Raw genomic sequence first — 19,176 nt, forward strand, 5'->3', positions numbered from 1 at the left:
AACGGGCAGATTTAGGAAACTTTAGTTCATTGAATATCTGAGTTGACATTGGTTCAGGACAAAGTTACTGAATATTTGTGTTCTTTTCTTAAATATATATATATATATATATTAGGACATGAATGAACCAGCAAGCTTTATTAATGGAGCAGTTAATGGCTGCAGAGAACCACTTCTAAACCACCCCCCTTATATGCCAGGTAAGGAATCTTGTCTGTAGTTTGCACTCTTATTACCACATACATTGTTATTAAATCATACCCTGTGTCACCCAGCAGAAAAGATTTGTAAACTGGATTCTTTATTATTAATGATTCTCTGTGGGCCAAAAGAAGAGAGTTTATTTGGTCCAACCGTGCATAAAATATTCAGCATTAATTTATTTTTTCATATTAAAATCCAGGATTGTAAACATCAATAATAATATTTTATTTAAGATTACTTCCTATGATATACTTTGGGGCTGTAGTTAAAAATCTAAGGAGAACATGCAAACTAAGGTCCTGATTCCACATACTAAAATGGTACTTTTGTAGTGCGGACAATGGAAGTTGGTACACGCTCATATCCAGTTTGTAATAACATTGTGGCAGTGAATTAGTACACAAGAGTGCTGGACGTAGATAGTATTTGGAGACAAATTCTCAAAAAATTGGAGTGACACCATCAAGGGATCCATCCTGCCATCATTCTACTTGAGGAACTACTGTTGCAAAATTGCTGGGAAGACATGGCCCTAAATGTTCTTGCCAAAATATATCAGGACACAGGTAGTTGAAAGAGGGCAGTAGTAAAGGAAAAATGGAGGTTTAAAGAGTGAGTGACTTACCTGGTTTCTTGTTGGCACTATGTTTAATGGTTTGACTTTTAATCTCCTCTTTGTTAGCTTTGGCAGAAAAGGAAAAAGGGCTGAATCTTGTGACCTTGTGCATGGAAAGTCAACAGTTCCTGCCAGATGGGACCCCTGTCAGGCACTATGATGTACATAGTCTGTATGGATGGTCACAGGCAAAACCTACCTACTAGTAAGTCATTTTCACTTTTTTATTCTCAAAAAACTAGTGTCTTTGCAGCCAGATGGTGGTCTCAATTACTGAGGTGTAAACCCTGAGTATTTCCATTGATATCAGTGGAAGTAGCTTCAGTGGCATAATTGAGCCTCACCCTTGATGATCTGCAATTCCATCATTAATAGTTTGTTGACTTCCATGGGCTTTGGATCAGGTCCAAAAAGCTGGTTGCCATTTTCTAATACCGCTACCTTGGACATCTGAAATGTGGTCCCAGCAAATACAGCTTTATTTACCAGGGTAAAAGATGGCCATTGAGTTTCTTTTTGCACGCCAGTGATATAGCAGGTCTGTAACAATTAAATTGCCTCTCCTGTTTATGTGCTTGGAAGAGAGAATGGTAATCCATACCAAAATATAAAACTTTTGAAGTTTGTATAACTTTAACTTGCAAAGCTCTTTGAGAACTTCAAATAATAAATACTACAGAAGTGCAAGCGATTAGCACTGTTGTTAGTTCACTGGGTAGTATGTAATATAACCACAATACAGCATTTATAAAATGTTAGTCTAGTGTGAAAAATATTAAGGGCCAGAGTGTAGGTGTGCAAGACATTATGCCCCTTCTCCCTCTCAGTCCCAGAACAATCTGAATCCTTGTGCTCCCAGTGCTTCATCCTGAGAGGGGCTGAGCACTTCACAGGTTTGTTCTGGAGAACGCTGATGCTGACTGCAAAGGCAGCAGCCCCAACTCTTTCCCCACTGGCAAGTAGTTCTGATCTAGGTCCTCATCCTAAATCATAAACATTTATGCACATAAGTAACTTTACTTTTGCAACTAATTCTTCTTAACTCTATAGAACTACTGACAGTAAATTTAAACATGTGCATACATGGTTACAGGATCAAGGCTTCAGAAGCTAAGAACTACGTTTTCCATAGAAATGTGGTCTCTCCATCTGATGTCTCCTAATTAGGTATTTTACAGAAGGGATTTTTCCCTATGATTGCTGCATCTAATGTGCTTATGTTTGTATTTTTGATATCAGTGCTGTACGCAATGCCACAGGGGAACGTGGAATTGTTATCACCCGATCAACATATCCCTCTAGTGGACAATGGGCAGGTCACTGGCTTGGAGATAACTATGCAAGATGGGACCAACTTGAAAAATCTATTATTGGTATGAGGAGTAACTTATTTTAATGGCCCTCAAGCTTCAAATCATCACAGAGGAAAAATGTCTGCTGAAGCACAATTGCTGCACTTAGAGTTAATTTTGTTTTTCGAGCTATTTCTGATGTTATCACTATTTTCGATATAGGGAGTAGCCCTGAAGCCTGAATGAACTTCTTAGGATTGCCCAGTGTAGAACAACTCTCCTTATTGATGAATAAGTAACATCTGAGCAACCTTGAAACATGTTAAGTTGTATCCAACCTGAGCTATTGTTTTAAACAAAATTAAACATCTCTTTGTCAGATAGACTAAGACAGCTAAGACTGGCTGTTCAGTTGATGCTACATGTATTTAAAAACACACCAATGAAGGTACAACGTAAGGAGCGGAAATATCAAGAATCTCCACATTAGCGTGACCAAAAGATCATAGGGCACTCAGAGAGGTGATTAATTAAGATCAACTGCATGAGCTTACCACAGAACTACAGGAAATCACATTTCCTGTGACATACAGCCCACGGTTCTATGCATATAGTACAAAATCAACATTTGGAAAACCACTACATAACCAGTGGGACACTGGCTAGTCTCCAGATGCTAACAGATATGGGAAAACTGCGAGGTGGTTTTGTACTGGGACATTAGAGAGTTTCAGTAAGAGAGGGACAAATCCTTGGAGCTTGAATAGGGATGCAGAACTCTTTTTATTGAGTCATCCAGACACCGGGTAATTGAACCATGCATAAGAGGCAATGGTATTTTTGCTGAATCACTGCAAAGTTGTATCAAGTATCTAATTAGCTTCAGTGTAGGGGTGTAAGCTCCAACCTATGGCGCTTTCTCAGGTATATGGATGTAGAAACAAAGAGGGATCAGACCCATAAGGAAAACCCTAGAAACATTCAAGCTATGAGGGCTTAGGCTGAGGTTTATGTTGTGTTGTCATGTAAACTACCAAGAAAAGCAACTTTCAGTTGTTGTGTAAATTTGGATGATATCACAGCAAGAAAGTGGAATTGTGCCATTTTACAGTTTTGTATCATGGGGAAGTGGGACTAAGACAGACTTTGTCTGTAGGGAATCCCATCTGGCCCCACCTCCCCTTCTAAGAATCCCTCCTTATTTGGCCTGACAGAGAAAGATGCAACTGAAGAGTTTGTCTTATTTATTTCTGGATTTTTTGGCAGGTATAATGGAGTTTGGCCTCTTTGGAATTTCCTATGTAAGTTAAGCTATTAGTTAAAAACATTTAGAATAGGAATTTAATACCATTCTAATCATCTACAGTGTTAAGTTCTAATTACCTTTTACATGCTTTTAGATTGGAGCAGATATCTGTGGCTTCTTCAATGATACAACGTATGAAATGTGTGCCCGCTGGATGCAGCTTGGATCATTTTACACCTATTCTAGAAATCATAATGTGATAGGAACTATGGTGAGTTGACGGTTCTCTGTAAATTATATGCCACTGAGATTAGTCAATTCAAATACCATTAGCTACAGTCCCTTTCCAAGGGAGTGCTCTGTAATAATGAAAGGATGATTCACCCTAAAGTAGGTCCTGATTGAGCATCCATGGAAATCAATGGAAACAATCCCATTGACTTCACTGGGGCTTGGATCAGAACCTACCTCTCAGTATCCATTACCACAGTATCATGCCTGCCGTTTGGCTGTCTGGAAGGGAGCTGACTTCATTTCCCAGGAAGCCAGCAGAGCAGACTTCAGCTATAACCAGCTTTATTTGGATTTGCTTTGGACCCACAAAGATGCATGCTTTACTTTACTCAGTTTATTGGAGTTCTCTAAATGTGCTGGTTTCCGTCTAAAACTTTTTGTTTGAACTTTAGTCAATAAAGCCAAATTCTGCTATTGGATGCCCACATGCATTTCCCTTTGACAGGAAGATGGGTACAAGAGAGATTTTACAATACAAAGAGTAACCCTGTTTTATCTTTATTTTTAGAGGCAAGATCCTGTTTCCTTTGATGAAAAATTTCAAAATATTTCCAGGGACATACTCAATACAAGATACACACTGTTACCTTATCTCTACACTTTAATGCACGAAGCCCATGTTCTTGGTAGCACTGTAGCTCGTCCTGTGCTCCACGAGTAAGTATTAAGCGTTTGAAAGCAACGCTGATACAGAATAACTGAATCGTTATGAAGCAGGAGTTGAGTCTTTGCCCAGTCATAAACCTCACGCATGTTTTTTCCCTATGACCTGTATGACACTATGAGTACATTCCTTTCCATAGCCCTTTGTCCTTCTCTGTTCTGACTGGCCCTTCCCCACCTCTGACTAATTGGGGATACAGTAGCAGACAATCTGTCCCTTCCTGTAGGGAAGTGCAATCTAGATGGCATGAGCTGAAAAAAGGGAGTTTATCCAGCTAATGATGCTCTTACAATGGCATATCAGTAACTTTAACCACCTAGAAAAATGGTGTTTCACTTCTGTATGGGGGCCTCCTGGCAAGTAGAATTGATTGGCGATAGTAACCTGACTGTGTGCCCAGAATAAAAAATAAGACTGAAAAGATTAAGCCGTGATTGACAATGTTTCCATTCTTTTAGGTTTGTGGATGACAAAAAAACGTGGGAGATATACAAACAGTTTTTGTGGGGCCCAGCACTGCTGATTAGCCCTGTATTGGATCAAGTAAGCATTTCAACATTTATGTTCTTTATGGAATGAACATTTCAAAGGGAGTTTATATAAACATTGATTTAAGTTTTAATTCTTATTATAAGTATGCTTTCCCATTTCAGGGAGCTACAGAAGTGAATGCTTATATACCCAATGCACGCTGGTATGATTATTACACGGTAAGCAACTTAATTAATAGTGTTCTTTGTACAATAGACCTTTTTAAAGAATTGGATCCTAGAAGGTGCTGAGCACATCCTTAGAGATACTGTACACCTTTAATTCCCATTGACGTGAGTGCCTCTCAGACTGCACTCAGCAGCTTGCGTGGTCAGGCCCTAATATTATATTCCAGTTATTTTAAAAGACACTAAACTCTAATTGAGCACCCAAAACTTAGGAAAGGGTCAAATAATTGTGACCAGCTAGGACTGGTCAGATATTATTTGGCAAGAGTTGCCATTTTTAATAGAAAACTTTGATTCATTCAATAATATTTTGTTTGGACAGTTCTGCTGTCACCATTTTAAAATGGAACTGCTGAATATATGGAAATGCCAGAAAAGCAAAGGTGTTTCAGAGTGACTGTCTGGTTCCCCTTGGATAACACATCATTTTATTTTGAGTTTCTTCATTGCTTTGCCTAATTAACTAGCATTGGTACAATGAGATATGTGTGCATGTATGCACATTGCATGATAACAGCTAGCTCGTGCACCTGGTATACCTCCTCTTTGTCCTGTGGCTGAGGAACCTCACCTCTGAAGTGTCGATAGTTTGCAGTTAAAGCACCAGAAAAGTTTAAAACAAAACAACAACAAAACCAACAGAAAGCAAAAACCAAAGTACAGTGCTCCTTATGATATAACACATGAATCAAATCTTTACTTAAAGCTACAGCACAGTTTATTAACATTGCATCACAGATGGATTTGGAAATGGCCATATTTACGGATTTCCGTTAGTGTTTCTGTGAGTTAATTGTATAAAATGATGTGTATGTGCATCACTGCTTGACTTCCCAGGCAGAGGAAAGATGTATTGTACATTTGTAAGCATTCAACAGAATTTGTATGCCTTCCTGCTCAAAAAAATCTTCCTTTACAGGGAAAATATCTTGGAGTAAGGGGACAATTGCAGACATTGCCAGCACCTCTTGAGCATATCAATCTTCATGTCCGGGGTGGTTACATCATCCCCTGGCAAGAACCTGGTCTTAATACCAATCAAAGGTAAATGAAGTAAATTGGAGTGTTTCCTTTAAAACAATTTTACAGTAATTTTTGAAAAACAATATGCTAGCTAATATTTTACCCAATATTTAACAATTTTCTACATGGGAATTTGAACTGATCTGTTAATTTGTAGCTTGGAAAGTGAGTGATGTTTATTTACTCAGCTTTTGAGACCTCAGTGAAATGGATGAGATTTTTATCCTTTGTAGGACCCTTATTAGCAATAATACAGTAAGAGAAACATATTTGTGTGTTTCTTTATTTTATGCTATGTTTTTCTTTTTAAAGGACACACTTGGCACTCCCCTGCTTCCAACCATGTTTCAGGGAGTTGTGCATACAGAACAAAGGCTGCATGAGCTTCCAGTTTGTTTGTTTGTTTGTTCTTTATTGTCTTTCCCCATAACTCCGAGCTTGGAAATTATGGCCGTGATCCCGCATCCCTTGAGTGAATAATGCTGATATTCATGAGTAGCCCATTGACTTTACTCACGTGTATAAGATTACTCAGATGAGCAGGAATTGACAAGAATTAGTCCTAAATAAGAATAATATTGCAATTTCTTTTTAAGTACACAGTCCCTGCTCAGTCTGATGATGTAATGGAAAAGTATATTAATACTGAGAATCAAGTTCATATATTTGTAAGTGTGTGTCAGGAAATCCAGAAGTCAACTTCCAGTTGTCACAATATGTACAGCTGTGACTCCAATGAAAGGAGGAAAATTAATGAGTTTTCTGGCTTCCTTTTTATTTTGTAGCCGACAAAACTTTATGGGACTTACTGTTGCTTTGGATGATAACGAGGTCGCTCAAGGTCAGCTTTACTGGGATGATGGAGTAAGCATTGGTAAGTGTGATCACTTTTGGTATAATATCAAAGATGGGCTCCACTCCTGCAAGTGACAGCATACAGGTGAAACAGGATCAGGACCAAACTGATTTCAACAGTTAAAATTTTTTAAACTAAGATGTTTGACATATTAGGGGCCATCTCTTCAGAGGTGTCTGAAGGTGGGAGTATAGGTGGCTTTCTGCTCCTTCCAGAGGCTGATTTGTGGATGTTCCTAACATTCACCAGTTGGAACAGTCTCCAGGCTATTTGCTGGCCCCAAATGGTCAGAGAACAGTGTGCTCTAGCCACATTTCCTTTCTACTCTTTGCATTACCCCGAGTACCAACTATTCATGGGTGGGGATGCAAGGCCAGGAGTATGTTGCTTTGATTTGGTATATAAACCTAGGGCTAGTTTGTACCCAGCCCTGCAGAGATGCCTAAGGCAGGTGAGTGCAAGGAGCTATCCACCCACCTCTTGAGTTATTTCCTAGATTTGTACATTACCATGAGGTCCTTTAATTTAATTTGAAATAATGAATTGCCAAAAATCCCTAAGGGCAGTTAGACCTAATTATTTCCTTATTTAAAAATCTACAAACAAGTTTATTTTGAAAATTTGTGCAGAATTCTAGGTCTGTCCACTGAAATACGATAGTTCAAACTTGGAACAAATTTGTACACTAATTTAACTGTGTTATTTATAGAAATAGGAGAACAGTGACAGGTGTTATGTGATTGTTCGATTGTACCATTTAAACTGAAAACAGGAAAGAAAACTTAGGGACAGGTATTGGTTTTGTAAAAGTTTAGCTGCATTAATGTTGTTATTTTATCTTTTTTTGGTAGTAGAATAGATTACATTCTACCAATTTTTTCCTTCTTTTATAGACACATATGAAAATGGTCATTATTTCTTTGCAACATTTGCCGCAAACCAGGTATGTATTTATATATATTTTGTCATTTTAAGTTCTTTTTTTACCTCCCAATGAAAATTTTTCAAGACTCAATAGTTTTATTTAAAATTATATCTACAATCACTCTTTTCCCCCCATTCAACTGTTTCCCATTGTATCCATACCATTCATTGCAACATTCCTGCATGTTAATTATATCATAGAAATGTAGGGCTGGAAGGGGCTTTGAGAGGTCATCCAGTCCAGCCTCCCATGATGAGGCAGGACCAAATATACCTAAAGCATCCCTGACAGGTGTTTGTCTAACCTGTTCTTAAAAACCTCCACAAATGTGGATTCCACAAGCTCCTTTGGGAGCCTATTCCAGTACTTATATTAGAATTGTTTTTCTAATATCTACCTAACCTCTCTCTTGTTGCAGATTAAGCTCATTACTTCTTGTCCTACTTTCAGTGGACATGGAGAACAATTGATCACTGTCCTCTTTATAAGAGCCTTTAACATATTTGAAGACTGTTATCAGGCTCCCCCTCCATCATCTTTTCTCAAGATTAACTAAGCGAGGTTTTTTTAACCTTTCCTCATAGGTCAGGTTTTCTAAACCTTTTATCATTTTTGCTGCTCTCCTCTGGACTCCCTCCAATTTGTCCACTTCTTAAAATGTGGCACCCAGAAACCATACACAGCTGAGACCTCACCAGTGCCAAGTAGAGAGGTACAATCACCTTCTGGGTTTTACATATAACACGTCACAAAATGATTTAGGCTTTTTGTAACTACATCATATTGTTGGTTCATATTCAACTTGTGATCCACTGTTACCCCCTGATTGTTTTCAGCTGTACTACTGCCTAGCTAGTTATTCCCCATTTTATATTTGAGTGATTGTTTTTTCCCCCTTCCTAAGTATAGTACTTTGCACTTGTCTTCATTGAATTTCATCCTGTTGAATTCAGACCAACTATCCAATTTGTCAAGGTCACCTTGAATCCTAGTCCTGTCAAAAATACTTTCAACCCCTACAAGACTGGTGTCATCTGCAAATTTCATAAGCATACTCTCCACTACATTATCCATGTCATTAATGAAAACGTTGAATAGCACTGGTCCTGTGCAGGAACCCACTAGATACATTCTCCCAGTTCAACAGCAAACCATTGATGACAATTCTTTGAATATGGTCTTGCAACAAAGTTTTGCACCCACATTAGTGTTTCAGCTAGACCGTACTTCCCTAGCTTGCTTGAGAGACTGTCATGGGGGACTGTGTCAAAAGCCTTATTAAAATCAAGCTATATTACTTCTGCTGCTTCTCTCCATCCACAAGGCCAGCAATTCCATCAAAAATGAAATTGGGTTGGTTTGGTATGATTTGTTCTTGACAGGTATTGAAGTTAGGCTGCCTGGTCTATAACTCTCCATGTCCTCCTTGTTCCCTTTTTTAAAGATAGATACTACATTTTTCCTTCTCCTGTCTTCTGGGACCGCACCCATCCTCCATGAGTCCTCAAAGATATTTGCTAAGGGTTCCAAGATTGCTTCAGTTAGTTTCTGAAGTACCCTGCGGTGAATTTTGCTGGGCCTTGGTGACTTGAATACATCAATTGTCTTGTGATCTGTGCTGGGAAGTTTGGATAAGAACATTCAGAAAGAGCAGCTCAGTCCTGGGAGGAACTGTCCTGTTAGGAAACAAACATTTTATGTTCCCTTTGTTCAAACATGATGAAGCCCAGGTGTGATAGGATAAATGTTCCCTAGCCCCCAATCAGGCTTCCTCTGGAGTAGTCTTATGAGACTGGGAGTGATCCCAATGAGAAACTTGCACAGTAGCTCCTGGTCTTGAAATTCAACAGCTGAAGAATAAAGCTATCAAAGTCGGGTAAAGGAAAAGGAGAATTGCCAAGGATAATATCATGCCTGTCTCCTGTCTTATACTTCTTGGGATAATGAAAAACATCAGTAAGATGGTGAATGTGAAGTTTTTGCAAACTGCAGCAGAAACAATACTTGTTGTATGCCTGGAACAATGAATAAAAAGGCTGCCTCTCCTATAAGATATTTTTATCACCCAGGCACACAAAATGTTTTACATGCAATAAACTCACTTCATAAAACCAGTGAATAAAGGAAGACTGGAAGGCAATCGTCTACTTTATTAAAGCACCTAGTGAAAAATTTTCCAGATGGTAAGGAAAGAAAAGTGAGAAGAGGGTGGAATGGAGCTGATTCTTATGGCTGAGATACTCAATTCCTTTTTGAATGCTGCCATTAGCCAAGAAAATAAGGAGAAATAAACATTAGAAATTAATTATGTCAGCTCCTGTTTCTGCAACTTAAATAAGGGTTTGTGCTACAGAGTACTTGAGGGCCAAATCAGACATGAAATTAGAAGATCCTATTCTATTGGCAATGAAATTGCAGTAGGTGTGAATTTGGCCCATGGTCCCTGGATGCTTGGTTTAAATTGCTGTACATTACTCAATTTGGAAGATTATCTGTGTTACTGTTTTGATATTACTACATTTGATTTTTCTCCTGAATTTTTGTCAATTTTTTCAGAGTACTGTTAATATGAGTGTGCTGCACAACAATTTCCTAACTAACACAAATCCTTTGAAATTTGGCTATATGAACATCTGGGGAATAGGAAGCCAACAGATTACAAATGTTACTGTCACTTATGATGGGCAGACACATGTGATTACTAATTTCACCAGTAACCAAGAAAATCAGGTAGGTGAAAAATTTAAAGGTTTGGTTACAATAAAAATTCTAAAGTCTATTAATCTGCTTGTTCTCAAGTACTGTTATAAAAAACCCTTCCTGTTTAGTCTATACTTCTCTGTGTATTCTCACTGTATGCATTTTAATGTATGTTCCAATAATTTAAAGTGCTGGATATAAACCCAAGACATAAAGATATTCATTTTAGATTGAAACTGCATTGTTAAATCTCCCTGTTATGCCTAGGCAGTGCAAATAAGCTCTTCCAGGCAGGAAGTGTCAGTTTTCATTTTGCACACTCCTAAGCATAGCATCAAGGCTTACATAATGAATTACATCTCAAAAAACCTACATTAAAAGAAAGTAAAGAAATGCCAGAATTAAGGCTGATCCCACAACCTTAATTCGACCCTCTTTTTATTTGCATTATGATACAGCCTTTAATTACAGAATCACATACTGGTTTTCTCCAGGACCCCTGCCTCATTCACTGAATGGTTAGTTACTCAATGTTTCTCTTTAATCCTCCATATTCAGTGTGAGCCCTCAGGCCTATTTAATGCACACCACCCAAACTCTGCACTGAATGCAAGATTATATATTTCCTCATGGCATTTCTGCGGTGCTGTCACCATGGTATTTGTGGGCCCAGCATCATACATACATTTTGTGGCAGAGAGGGTTAGACTCCAGTTCCTTAGGGAGGGAGTTGCAGTGGTGAGTCCCCAACACTTCTCCAAATCTGGCCCCAGGTATCTCACACTGGACATCCAAAAAATGGAGGAATTTAGTGGCTCACTGAAAATGTTTGTTTAGGTGAAGACCAGTATCACACAGGAATTCAGCATGCAAGACAGGGATGGAATCGAGTTTTCCAGGATAACATGCAGCTACTTTAACCCTGGAACCATCCTTTCCCTTCCTCCAGTCTCCTGCCTAAACACCTTCAAACTTCTGCAATTCTGCAACAAATGATGCAGAAAATCTACAGACCTCATTCACATATAACCCTGATTAATTCCAATAGTACCATATATCTTGTGCACTGAATGAGGCAGAGTCCTGTGGGGGAAAAATGTGTGATCATATAGTCAGACTATATCATAATGCATGTGTACAAGTGGGCTGAATTAAAGCAGTCTTAATTCTGGCATTCCCTAACTTTTTAGTGCTGGACTTTGCAACCTGAAGGTTTTGGGGTAATATGGTTCTTTGGATATAATTTACTAATTTCAAGCAAGCAAGCAAACAAATTGGAAAAACAGAAAATCCATTATGTAGAACCATATGGCCTATAATTTGGATCATCAGCAGGGCTAGGACCTTTTGATCAACAGATTATTTGAGCTCATGGAGTAATTGTAGCAGTAATAGGCTCTTGTCCTCTTTTGTCAACCAGTCACTGAAGAGGGGGTGATAAATATGCTTTGCCAGTGGATTTCACAGATAGCTGATAGCAAAGAAATGTAGAGGCTCAAGAATCCTGAATTCAAATCCAGGTTCTGTAGGGGAGTGTGTTTTAGTGGTTATAAAGTCTGCTGCCTCTGTGCACATAGTCTCTCTACTTCTATTCACCCCAACTGTGGACTCTATCTCCATCTCCTCCTATTGACTTCCCCATCCTGGCTCCTGATTCCCTGCATCCCCACTTACTGTTCCTGCCTCTCTCCTCAGTCTGTCTCCCCGCCTTTCTGGCTCCTACCGCTCTGCTCCTATCTACCCGCTTCTTCCCCCCAGCTCCTACAGAGGCTCAGATATTAAAACACACATTCAGGGTTGGTAACTACCCCTTATTTGGATTTATTTGTGTTCAAATGACATCCCTGATTTAAGGCCCTGATTCAGGAAAGCACTTTAATTTTTTGTAAGCATGTTTTTAATTTTTAATGCCTGCTTTAGTGTTTTCCTTAAGTAGGGACTAAATAAATCAAAGCTATTTGTTTTTCCTTTTAAAAAATACTTTTCCTCATATTAGAAATTAATAAAAAGAAAGTAGAATTCCAGGCATTGTGGATTCCTTACCCTTAGATTAATTTGTCTAGGTCTAGTATTCACCAACCCATTTTCTGTGCAGTGACTGCTAGGTAGCATGCTTTGTTGTTTACTTATACCAGGCTGCTCTTGCTTCCTCTACAAGTTTTCATTTGATTCCTTTAATCTAACACCTCTCACAACTGAGCTAAGCTCTCTTTCTGCTCCTTCTTTTCTTATTTTCACTGACAGCCTTTGCTGCCTTCTGTTCCTCCTATGCTGCTATCAGTCATGAGAAAATGCTTTCAAGGGTTCTACCCTTTCCATCTCTTGAACTACCTTTAGAAAACGAAACATTTTCATGCCACCTCTATACACTGTAATTTAAAATGGATCTAATCTTTCCTGCCCTCTACTTTTTTTATAACTAGAGATATTTTCCAATGAAAATTGAGATAACCTAATCTCTCTCACTCTCTTCCCATATAACATTTCAAGCAATAAATAAAATTCTCATGACTTTGAGAACTTACCCACAGAGCAGAGGCAGTTTCCAAGAGTTTTAATTAAAGCTAAGCATTTATTTAGGTTACAGTGTCCTATCTTCAACTTGAATAGAATCATTCCTTTTCTTGTGTTTAATCTTTGATCGTCTACCTACCTTTGAACTTGAATGACTGTCCTTTCCTTGTCCCATTTCTGCTGTCACTCTTGCATAATGTTAACCTGATAGAATTCCACACAGGTAGGGAAACCTTTTTCAAACAGGGGTGTTTTTACTTGCTGTGTTCTTAAATATAGCCAGTGGTACAGGAGCCTGGAATACCCTGGTGCACTAAATGTATAAATTTTCTAATTAAAATACCTTAAGGAGAAAGAGATACAACTTCTGAACCTAACTCTGATCTTCCAAACTGCTTATTACAATTAGACTGCATACCTAGTTTTCTATCTAAAATTGAGTATTAAGCCATAACTAATACTATCTGCAAGGCTATTGTAGCTATGTTGGTTTCAGGATATTAAAGAGAGAGAAGGTGGGTGAGGTAATATCTTTTATTGGAACAATTTCCATTAGTGAAAAAGACAAGCTTTCAAGCAACAAAGAGCTCTTCTTCAGGTCAAGAGAAGAGCTCTGTATAACCTGAAAACTTGTCTCTTTCACTAATAGAGGTTGCTCCAGTAAAAGATATTCTTCTTGGAGTGCTTGTTCACGTCCATTCCACATTAGGTATGCGCGTGTTGTGTGCACAAACGTCAGAAACTTTTTCCCTTAGCGGCTCCTGTCAGGCCAGCGGGGCCCCCCGAGTGGCGCCACTGTGCTGTGTCTTTATACCCCTGCTGGCCCAAGCTGTTGTCAGTTCGTTAACATACCTATTGTGGACACTTAAGTCATTAGGTGCTTGGAGGCTTCCAGCATCCGCCCCGGGCCACAGGGCATGCTGCAGGCCCACAGCTTCAAGGCTTGAGCCATGTGCCACAAACCTATGCCGGTTAGTGACCCCCACGACTCGTGTCTGTGTTATCTGGGGGACAGACATCAAACTGAACGGTGTAGGATTTGCAAGGCATTTAAGCCTAGAACAAGGAAAGAAAGAGACTTTCGTCTAAAGCAGCTGTTAATGGTGGCCGCATTGCAGCCGCCGGGCCAGGAGCACCCAATGCTGGCTCAGGCTTCCTCGGTGCGTAGTGCCCCAGAGCCGTCAAGAGACCTGGCACCGGCTAAGCACCGTCAGCCCCAGAGTGCCAGGCTAGGCCCCGGCACTGCTCGTCCTCCGGGCGCGGCTCCTGGCGCAGCCGAAAGGAAGGTGTGGTCATTCCCCGCACAGGAGGCAAACTCCCAAGGCACCGAGCGCCGATAAGAGCAGGAAGGCCGTGGTACCGGTGCTGAGACTGGCAGTCCGGCAGCAGAAGCCCCACCGAGCCCAGACCTAAGTGAGCTCAGTGCAGACGATGGGCTCGAGAGCATAATGGATCAGCCCTCTACGCCTGGCACCTTTGAGGCTGCAAAGGACCTCATTGAGCTGTCGGCGGGTGCCATCGAGGGGTAAGCCGGCAATGGTGTGCCGCTCGAAGACACCGTCCCGGCACTGCTCCCGGAGTTGGTCCCAGTTGAGCTCTGACTCTGCAGACTCAACAGTTGCCAGTGGCCCAGAAGGAGGTTACAGCACCAGCAGTGGGTTGGCACGAGGAAGCACCGGAAAGGGCATGCTGCTCTCCAGCACCACCCAGAGACCGGCACAGGGAGGAGTTGAGACGGCTCCCGCTCATTAAGACCATTCAGTCCTATAAGACTATATGGCAGACCCCGGCCTCCAGCGCTCCAACGGCCAAGGGAGTGGAGCGTAAATACTTTGCCCCTTCTAAGGGCTATGAGTTCCTGTTCTGCCACCCGAGTCCATGCTCCCTAGTGGTCTCAACGTTAAACGAAAGGGAGTGCCATGAACAGCAGGCCCCGGCCCCTAAGGCCACGGAGGCGAAACGCCTGGACCTTTTTACTCATCTGGGAGTCTTCAGTTGAGGATTGCGAACCAGCAGGCCATCCTCAACAGGCACAATTTCAACTCCTGGGTGGCAGTGGGGAAGTTTAAGGACAACCTCCGGCAAGGTTCCCAACAGGAGTTCACGGCACTGGTGGACGAGGGCAAAGCAGTAGCCAAGACCTCTCTCCAGGCCTCCCAGGATTTGGCAGATATGGTGGCTAAAACAATTGCATCAGAGGTGATCATGAGGCACTCGGCGTGGCTCCAGGAGTCAGGCCTGCTGCCCGAGGTCCAGAATACACTCCAGGACCTCCCCTTCGAAGGGTCCGGGCTCTTCTCAGACCAGACAGACACGAGGCTGCACAGCCTCAAGGACTCACGAGCTACGCTTAAGTCGCTGGGTATGCACACCCCAGTACCAGCCAGTACCAGCCTCACCATAGGCATGAGCCTTACCATAGGTGAGGCAGGGATAACAGGCGACGGCGCAACAACAATGGTAACAATAATGCGCCGGGCCAGAACCAAGGCCAGCACAAACCCCAATCGGGCACTAAGCCAGGCTTTTGAAGGTGCGCTCGAGGACAGCGTCCAGACCAGTCACCGGATCCATCCCTTTGTTTCCTGAACCGCCTGTCCCGTTTCTCCCGTGCGTGGTCCACCATTACGTCAGACCGTTGGGTCTTACGCATGGTGCGGAACAGGGATTTGCTGCAGTTCGCCTCCCTCCCTCCCCACCCCCTGTTCCCGTCCCTCTTCAGGGACCCCTCTCATGAGCATCTCCTAGAGAAGGAAGTCCGCTCGCTGCTAGAGGCGGGGGTGGTAGAGGCGGTGCCGCACAGCCTGAGGGGGAAGAGGTTCTACTCCTGATACTTCCTCATCCTCAAGGCCAAAGGGGGCCTTTGCCCCATCCTAGACCTGCGTGGGCTCAACAAGTTCCTGGTCAAGGCCCGGTTCCGCATGGTCTCTCTGGGCACCATCATCCCTTCCCTGGATCCGGGGGACTGGTACGCTGCAATCGACATGAAGGATGCGTACTTTCATATCACCATCCACCTAGCACATCGGCGGTTCCTACGCTTCACCATGGGCCAAGAACATTACCAGTTTGCGGTTCCCTTTCGATCTGGCTGCGGCCCCAAGGGTGTTCACGAAGTGCATGGCGGTGTGGCAGCCTTCTTATGGAGGCAGAGAATCTGGGTGTATCCGTACCTCGACAACTGGCTCCTGGCGGGCTGATCCGAGGCGGAAGTGCGGGGCCATGTGGAGGTGGCCCTGAGATTGTTCCGCGAGCTAGGGCTCCTGGTCAATGTCCCCAAGTCCACGCTCGTGCCCACGCAGACAGTGGAATTCATAGGGGCAGTCCTGGATGCAGTGTAGGCCAGGGCAAACCTTCCAGTGTCCTGTTTCCAGGCTATCCAACAAGCGGTGGCCTCCCTGTGCTAGTTTCCAACGACAATGGCCAGGTGCTGCCTGCAGCTGCTGGGCCACATGGCAGCATGCACGCACGTGGTCAGGCATGCCAGACTGAGACTCAGGACTCTGCAGGCGTGGCTTGCTCAGGTGTTTCGCCCAGGCAGGTACACAGGGACCCCCTGGACTTGGTAGTGACAGCCCCAAGGGATGTGCTGGACTCCCTTCTGTGGTGGCAGTCCCAGCCTGTGGTTTGCGAAGGCATCCCCTTTGCCGCCCCACAACCAGACCTGACGCTGGTGATGGACGCATTCGACCACAGAAGGGGGACTCACCTGGGGGACCTCATGACGCAGGGGTTGTGGTCCGGAGCAGAGCGGTTGCTCCATATGAATGTGAAGGAGCTCAGGGTGGTTTGTCTCGCCTGCCAGACATTTCACGCCACTCTGAGTGGTCACAGCGTGACAGTTCTGACAGACAACACTACTGCCATGGTTTATATAAACAAGCAGGGTGGGGCTTGTTCCTCGCCACTCTGTCGAGGCGAGGCTCTCCTCCTCTGGGACCTTTGCATAGACCATGCAATACACTTTGAGGCTTATCTCCCAAGGGTACGAAACAAGCTGGCGGACTTCCTCAGCAGGTCGTACCCCATGCACGAGTGGACGCTCAGGGCGGATGTTATACTTTCGCTCTTCCGCAGGTGGGGGTTTCCCCGGGTAGACCTGTTTGCCACCAGGGCCAATGCCCAAAGCCCGCAGTTCTGCTCGTTCCAGGGCCGCAGCCCAGGCTTGCTCGCGGACGCGTTTGCGATCCTGTGAAGAGAGGGCTTGATGTATGCCTTCCCCCCGTCCCCTTGATGCACTAGGTCCTGCTCAAGGTGCGCAGGGACAGGGTGGAAGTGACCCTCATCGCCCCAGCGTGGGCCCACCAACACTAGTACACATCACTCCTAGAGCTGTCGGTGGAGGCCCCAGTAGTCCTGCCCCTCCACTGGGACCTCATTACACACGACAGTGGGAGGCTTCTCCACCCCAACCTATAGTCACTGCACCTGATGGTGTGGCGGTTCTGTGGCTAAATGCCCTGGAGAGCCAGTGCTCCCTTCCTGTGCAGCAGATTCTGCTTGGCAGTAGAAAGCCCTCTACCAGGGCGGCCTATATGGCCAAGTGGAAAAGGTTCACGTGTTGGTGTGAACCACAACAGGTACGGCGGGGCCAGGCCCCAGTGCAGGCCATCCTGGAGTACCTCCTGCACCTCAAGCAGCAAGGGTTAGCCCCGTCCTCACTTAGGGTGCACCTGGCGGCCATCTCCACCTTCCATCTGGGGTTCTCGGGGGGCTCGGTGTTTTCCCACCCAATGGTGGGACGGTTCCTTAAAGGGTTGGAGAGGGTGTTCCCATACTCCCACTCCCCAGTCCCTCCATGGAACTTAACCTGGTCCTTTTTAAACTCATGGGACCCCCTTTTGAGCCCCTCACTACCTGTTCGCTCCTCCACCTTTCCTTGAAGGTGCCATTCCTGAGTGCCATTACCTCGGGCAGAAGGGTGTCCAAACTGAGGGCCCTCACCTCTGAGCCACCATATACAGTATTGCACAAGGACAAGGTGCAGCTCCGGCCGCACCCAAGTTCCTCCCTAAGGTGGTCTCCCAATTCCATATGGGCCAGGACATTTGTCTGTCCGTGTTCTTCCCGAAACCCCATACGGACCTGAGTCTTCGCAGCTTGCACACCTTGGATGTGCGTCGAGCACTGACGTTCTATTTGGAGTGCACCAAGCCCTTTCGCAAGTCTGCGCAACTGTTTGTGGCTGTAGCCAAGAGGGTGAAATGCCTCCCAGTGTCGGTTCAGCGGATTTTGTCTTGGATTACAAGCTGCCTCCGGGAGTGCTATGAGCTCGCAGGTGTTCCGGCCCCGGCGGTCACGGCCCACTCAACGAGGGCACAGCGACTTCTATGGTGTTCCTGTCACAGGTCCCGATCCAGGAGATCTGCAGAACAGCCACTTGGTCCTCGGTGCACACCTTCACAACCTACTACGCGGTCAACCAGCAGGCCAGAGAGGACGCTTTGAGCAGGGGGTTGGACTAGATGACCTTCTGGGGTCCCTTCCAACCCTGATATTCTATGATTCTATGACGCGGCAATTGTCAGAGTGGTCCTCTGAGCAGTTGTTCTGTGACTCCTACCCTCCTCCAGAGGTAAGCTTGTGATTCACCTAATGTGGAATGGACGTGAACAAGCACTCAAAGAAGAAAAAACAGTTACTTACTTTCTCGTAACTGTTGTTCTTCGAGATGTGTTGTTCACGTCCATTCCACTGCCCACCCTCCTACCCCTCTGTCGGAGTCGCCGGCAAGAAGGAACCGGAGGGGGTCGGGCCGGCGGGGGTATATATGCACGGCGCAGTGGCGCCACTCGGGGGGCCCCGCCGGCCTGACGGGAGTCGCTAAGGGAAAAAGTTTCCGACGCTTGTGCACGCAGCGCGCGCGCACCTAATATGGAATGGACGTGAACAACACATCTCGAAGAACAACAGTTACAAGAAAGTAAGTAACCTTTTTTTTTACCTCACCCACCTTATAACTAATGCTGACAGTTCAATGGGAAATCTGTTTAAATGATTAGTTATCCTGTGTAATTTTGAAGTATGTAAACTTTAAAACAAAAAAATGCTTTTGAAAACGTAGCCTTTTTGGTTCATTAGAAATCTGTATCCTTTCCTAGGCTCTTCCATTATACATAGTTT

General features: G+C 43.7%; 1 protein-coding gene across 2 annotated transcripts in view; it reads left to right on the forward strand.

The window, feature by feature from the left end:
• The window catches only part of SI (sucrase-isomaltase), a 152,656-nt gene that overhangs the window by 129,989 nt on the left and 3,491 nt on the right, over positions 1-19,176 (forward strand). For both annotated transcript variants that reach the window (XM_073359491.2, XM_073359490.2), the window contains exons 59-70: positions 116-200; positions 887-1,025; positions 2,060-2,193; positions 3,379-3,413; positions 3,513-3,629; positions 4,161-4,309; positions 4,775-4,859; positions 4,970-5,026; positions 5,955-6,079; positions 6,844-6,932; positions 7,808-7,857; positions 10,396-10,569. In XM_073359491.2, coding sequence (XP_073215592.2) covers positions 116-200; positions 887-1,025; positions 2,060-2,193; positions 3,379-3,413; positions 3,513-3,629; positions 4,161-4,309; positions 4,775-4,859; positions 4,970-5,026; positions 5,955-6,079; positions 6,844-6,932; positions 7,808-7,857; positions 10,396-10,569 — 1,239 coding nt within the window. The remainder of the gene's footprint in view (positions 1-115; positions 201-886; positions 1,026-2,059; positions 2,194-3,378; positions 3,414-3,512; positions 3,630-4,160; positions 4,310-4,774; positions 4,860-4,969; positions 5,027-5,954; positions 6,080-6,843; positions 6,933-7,807; positions 7,858-10,395; positions 10,570-19,176) is intronic.

The sequence above is a fragment of the Lepidochelys kempii genome, chromosome 9 (assembly GCF_965140285.1).
Source record: "Lepidochelys kempii isolate rLepKem1 chromosome 9, rLepKem1.hap1, whole genome shotgun sequence".
In the NCBI taxonomy this organism is placed as follows: Eukaryota; Metazoa; Chordata; order Testudines; family Cheloniidae; genus Lepidochelys; species Lepidochelys kempii.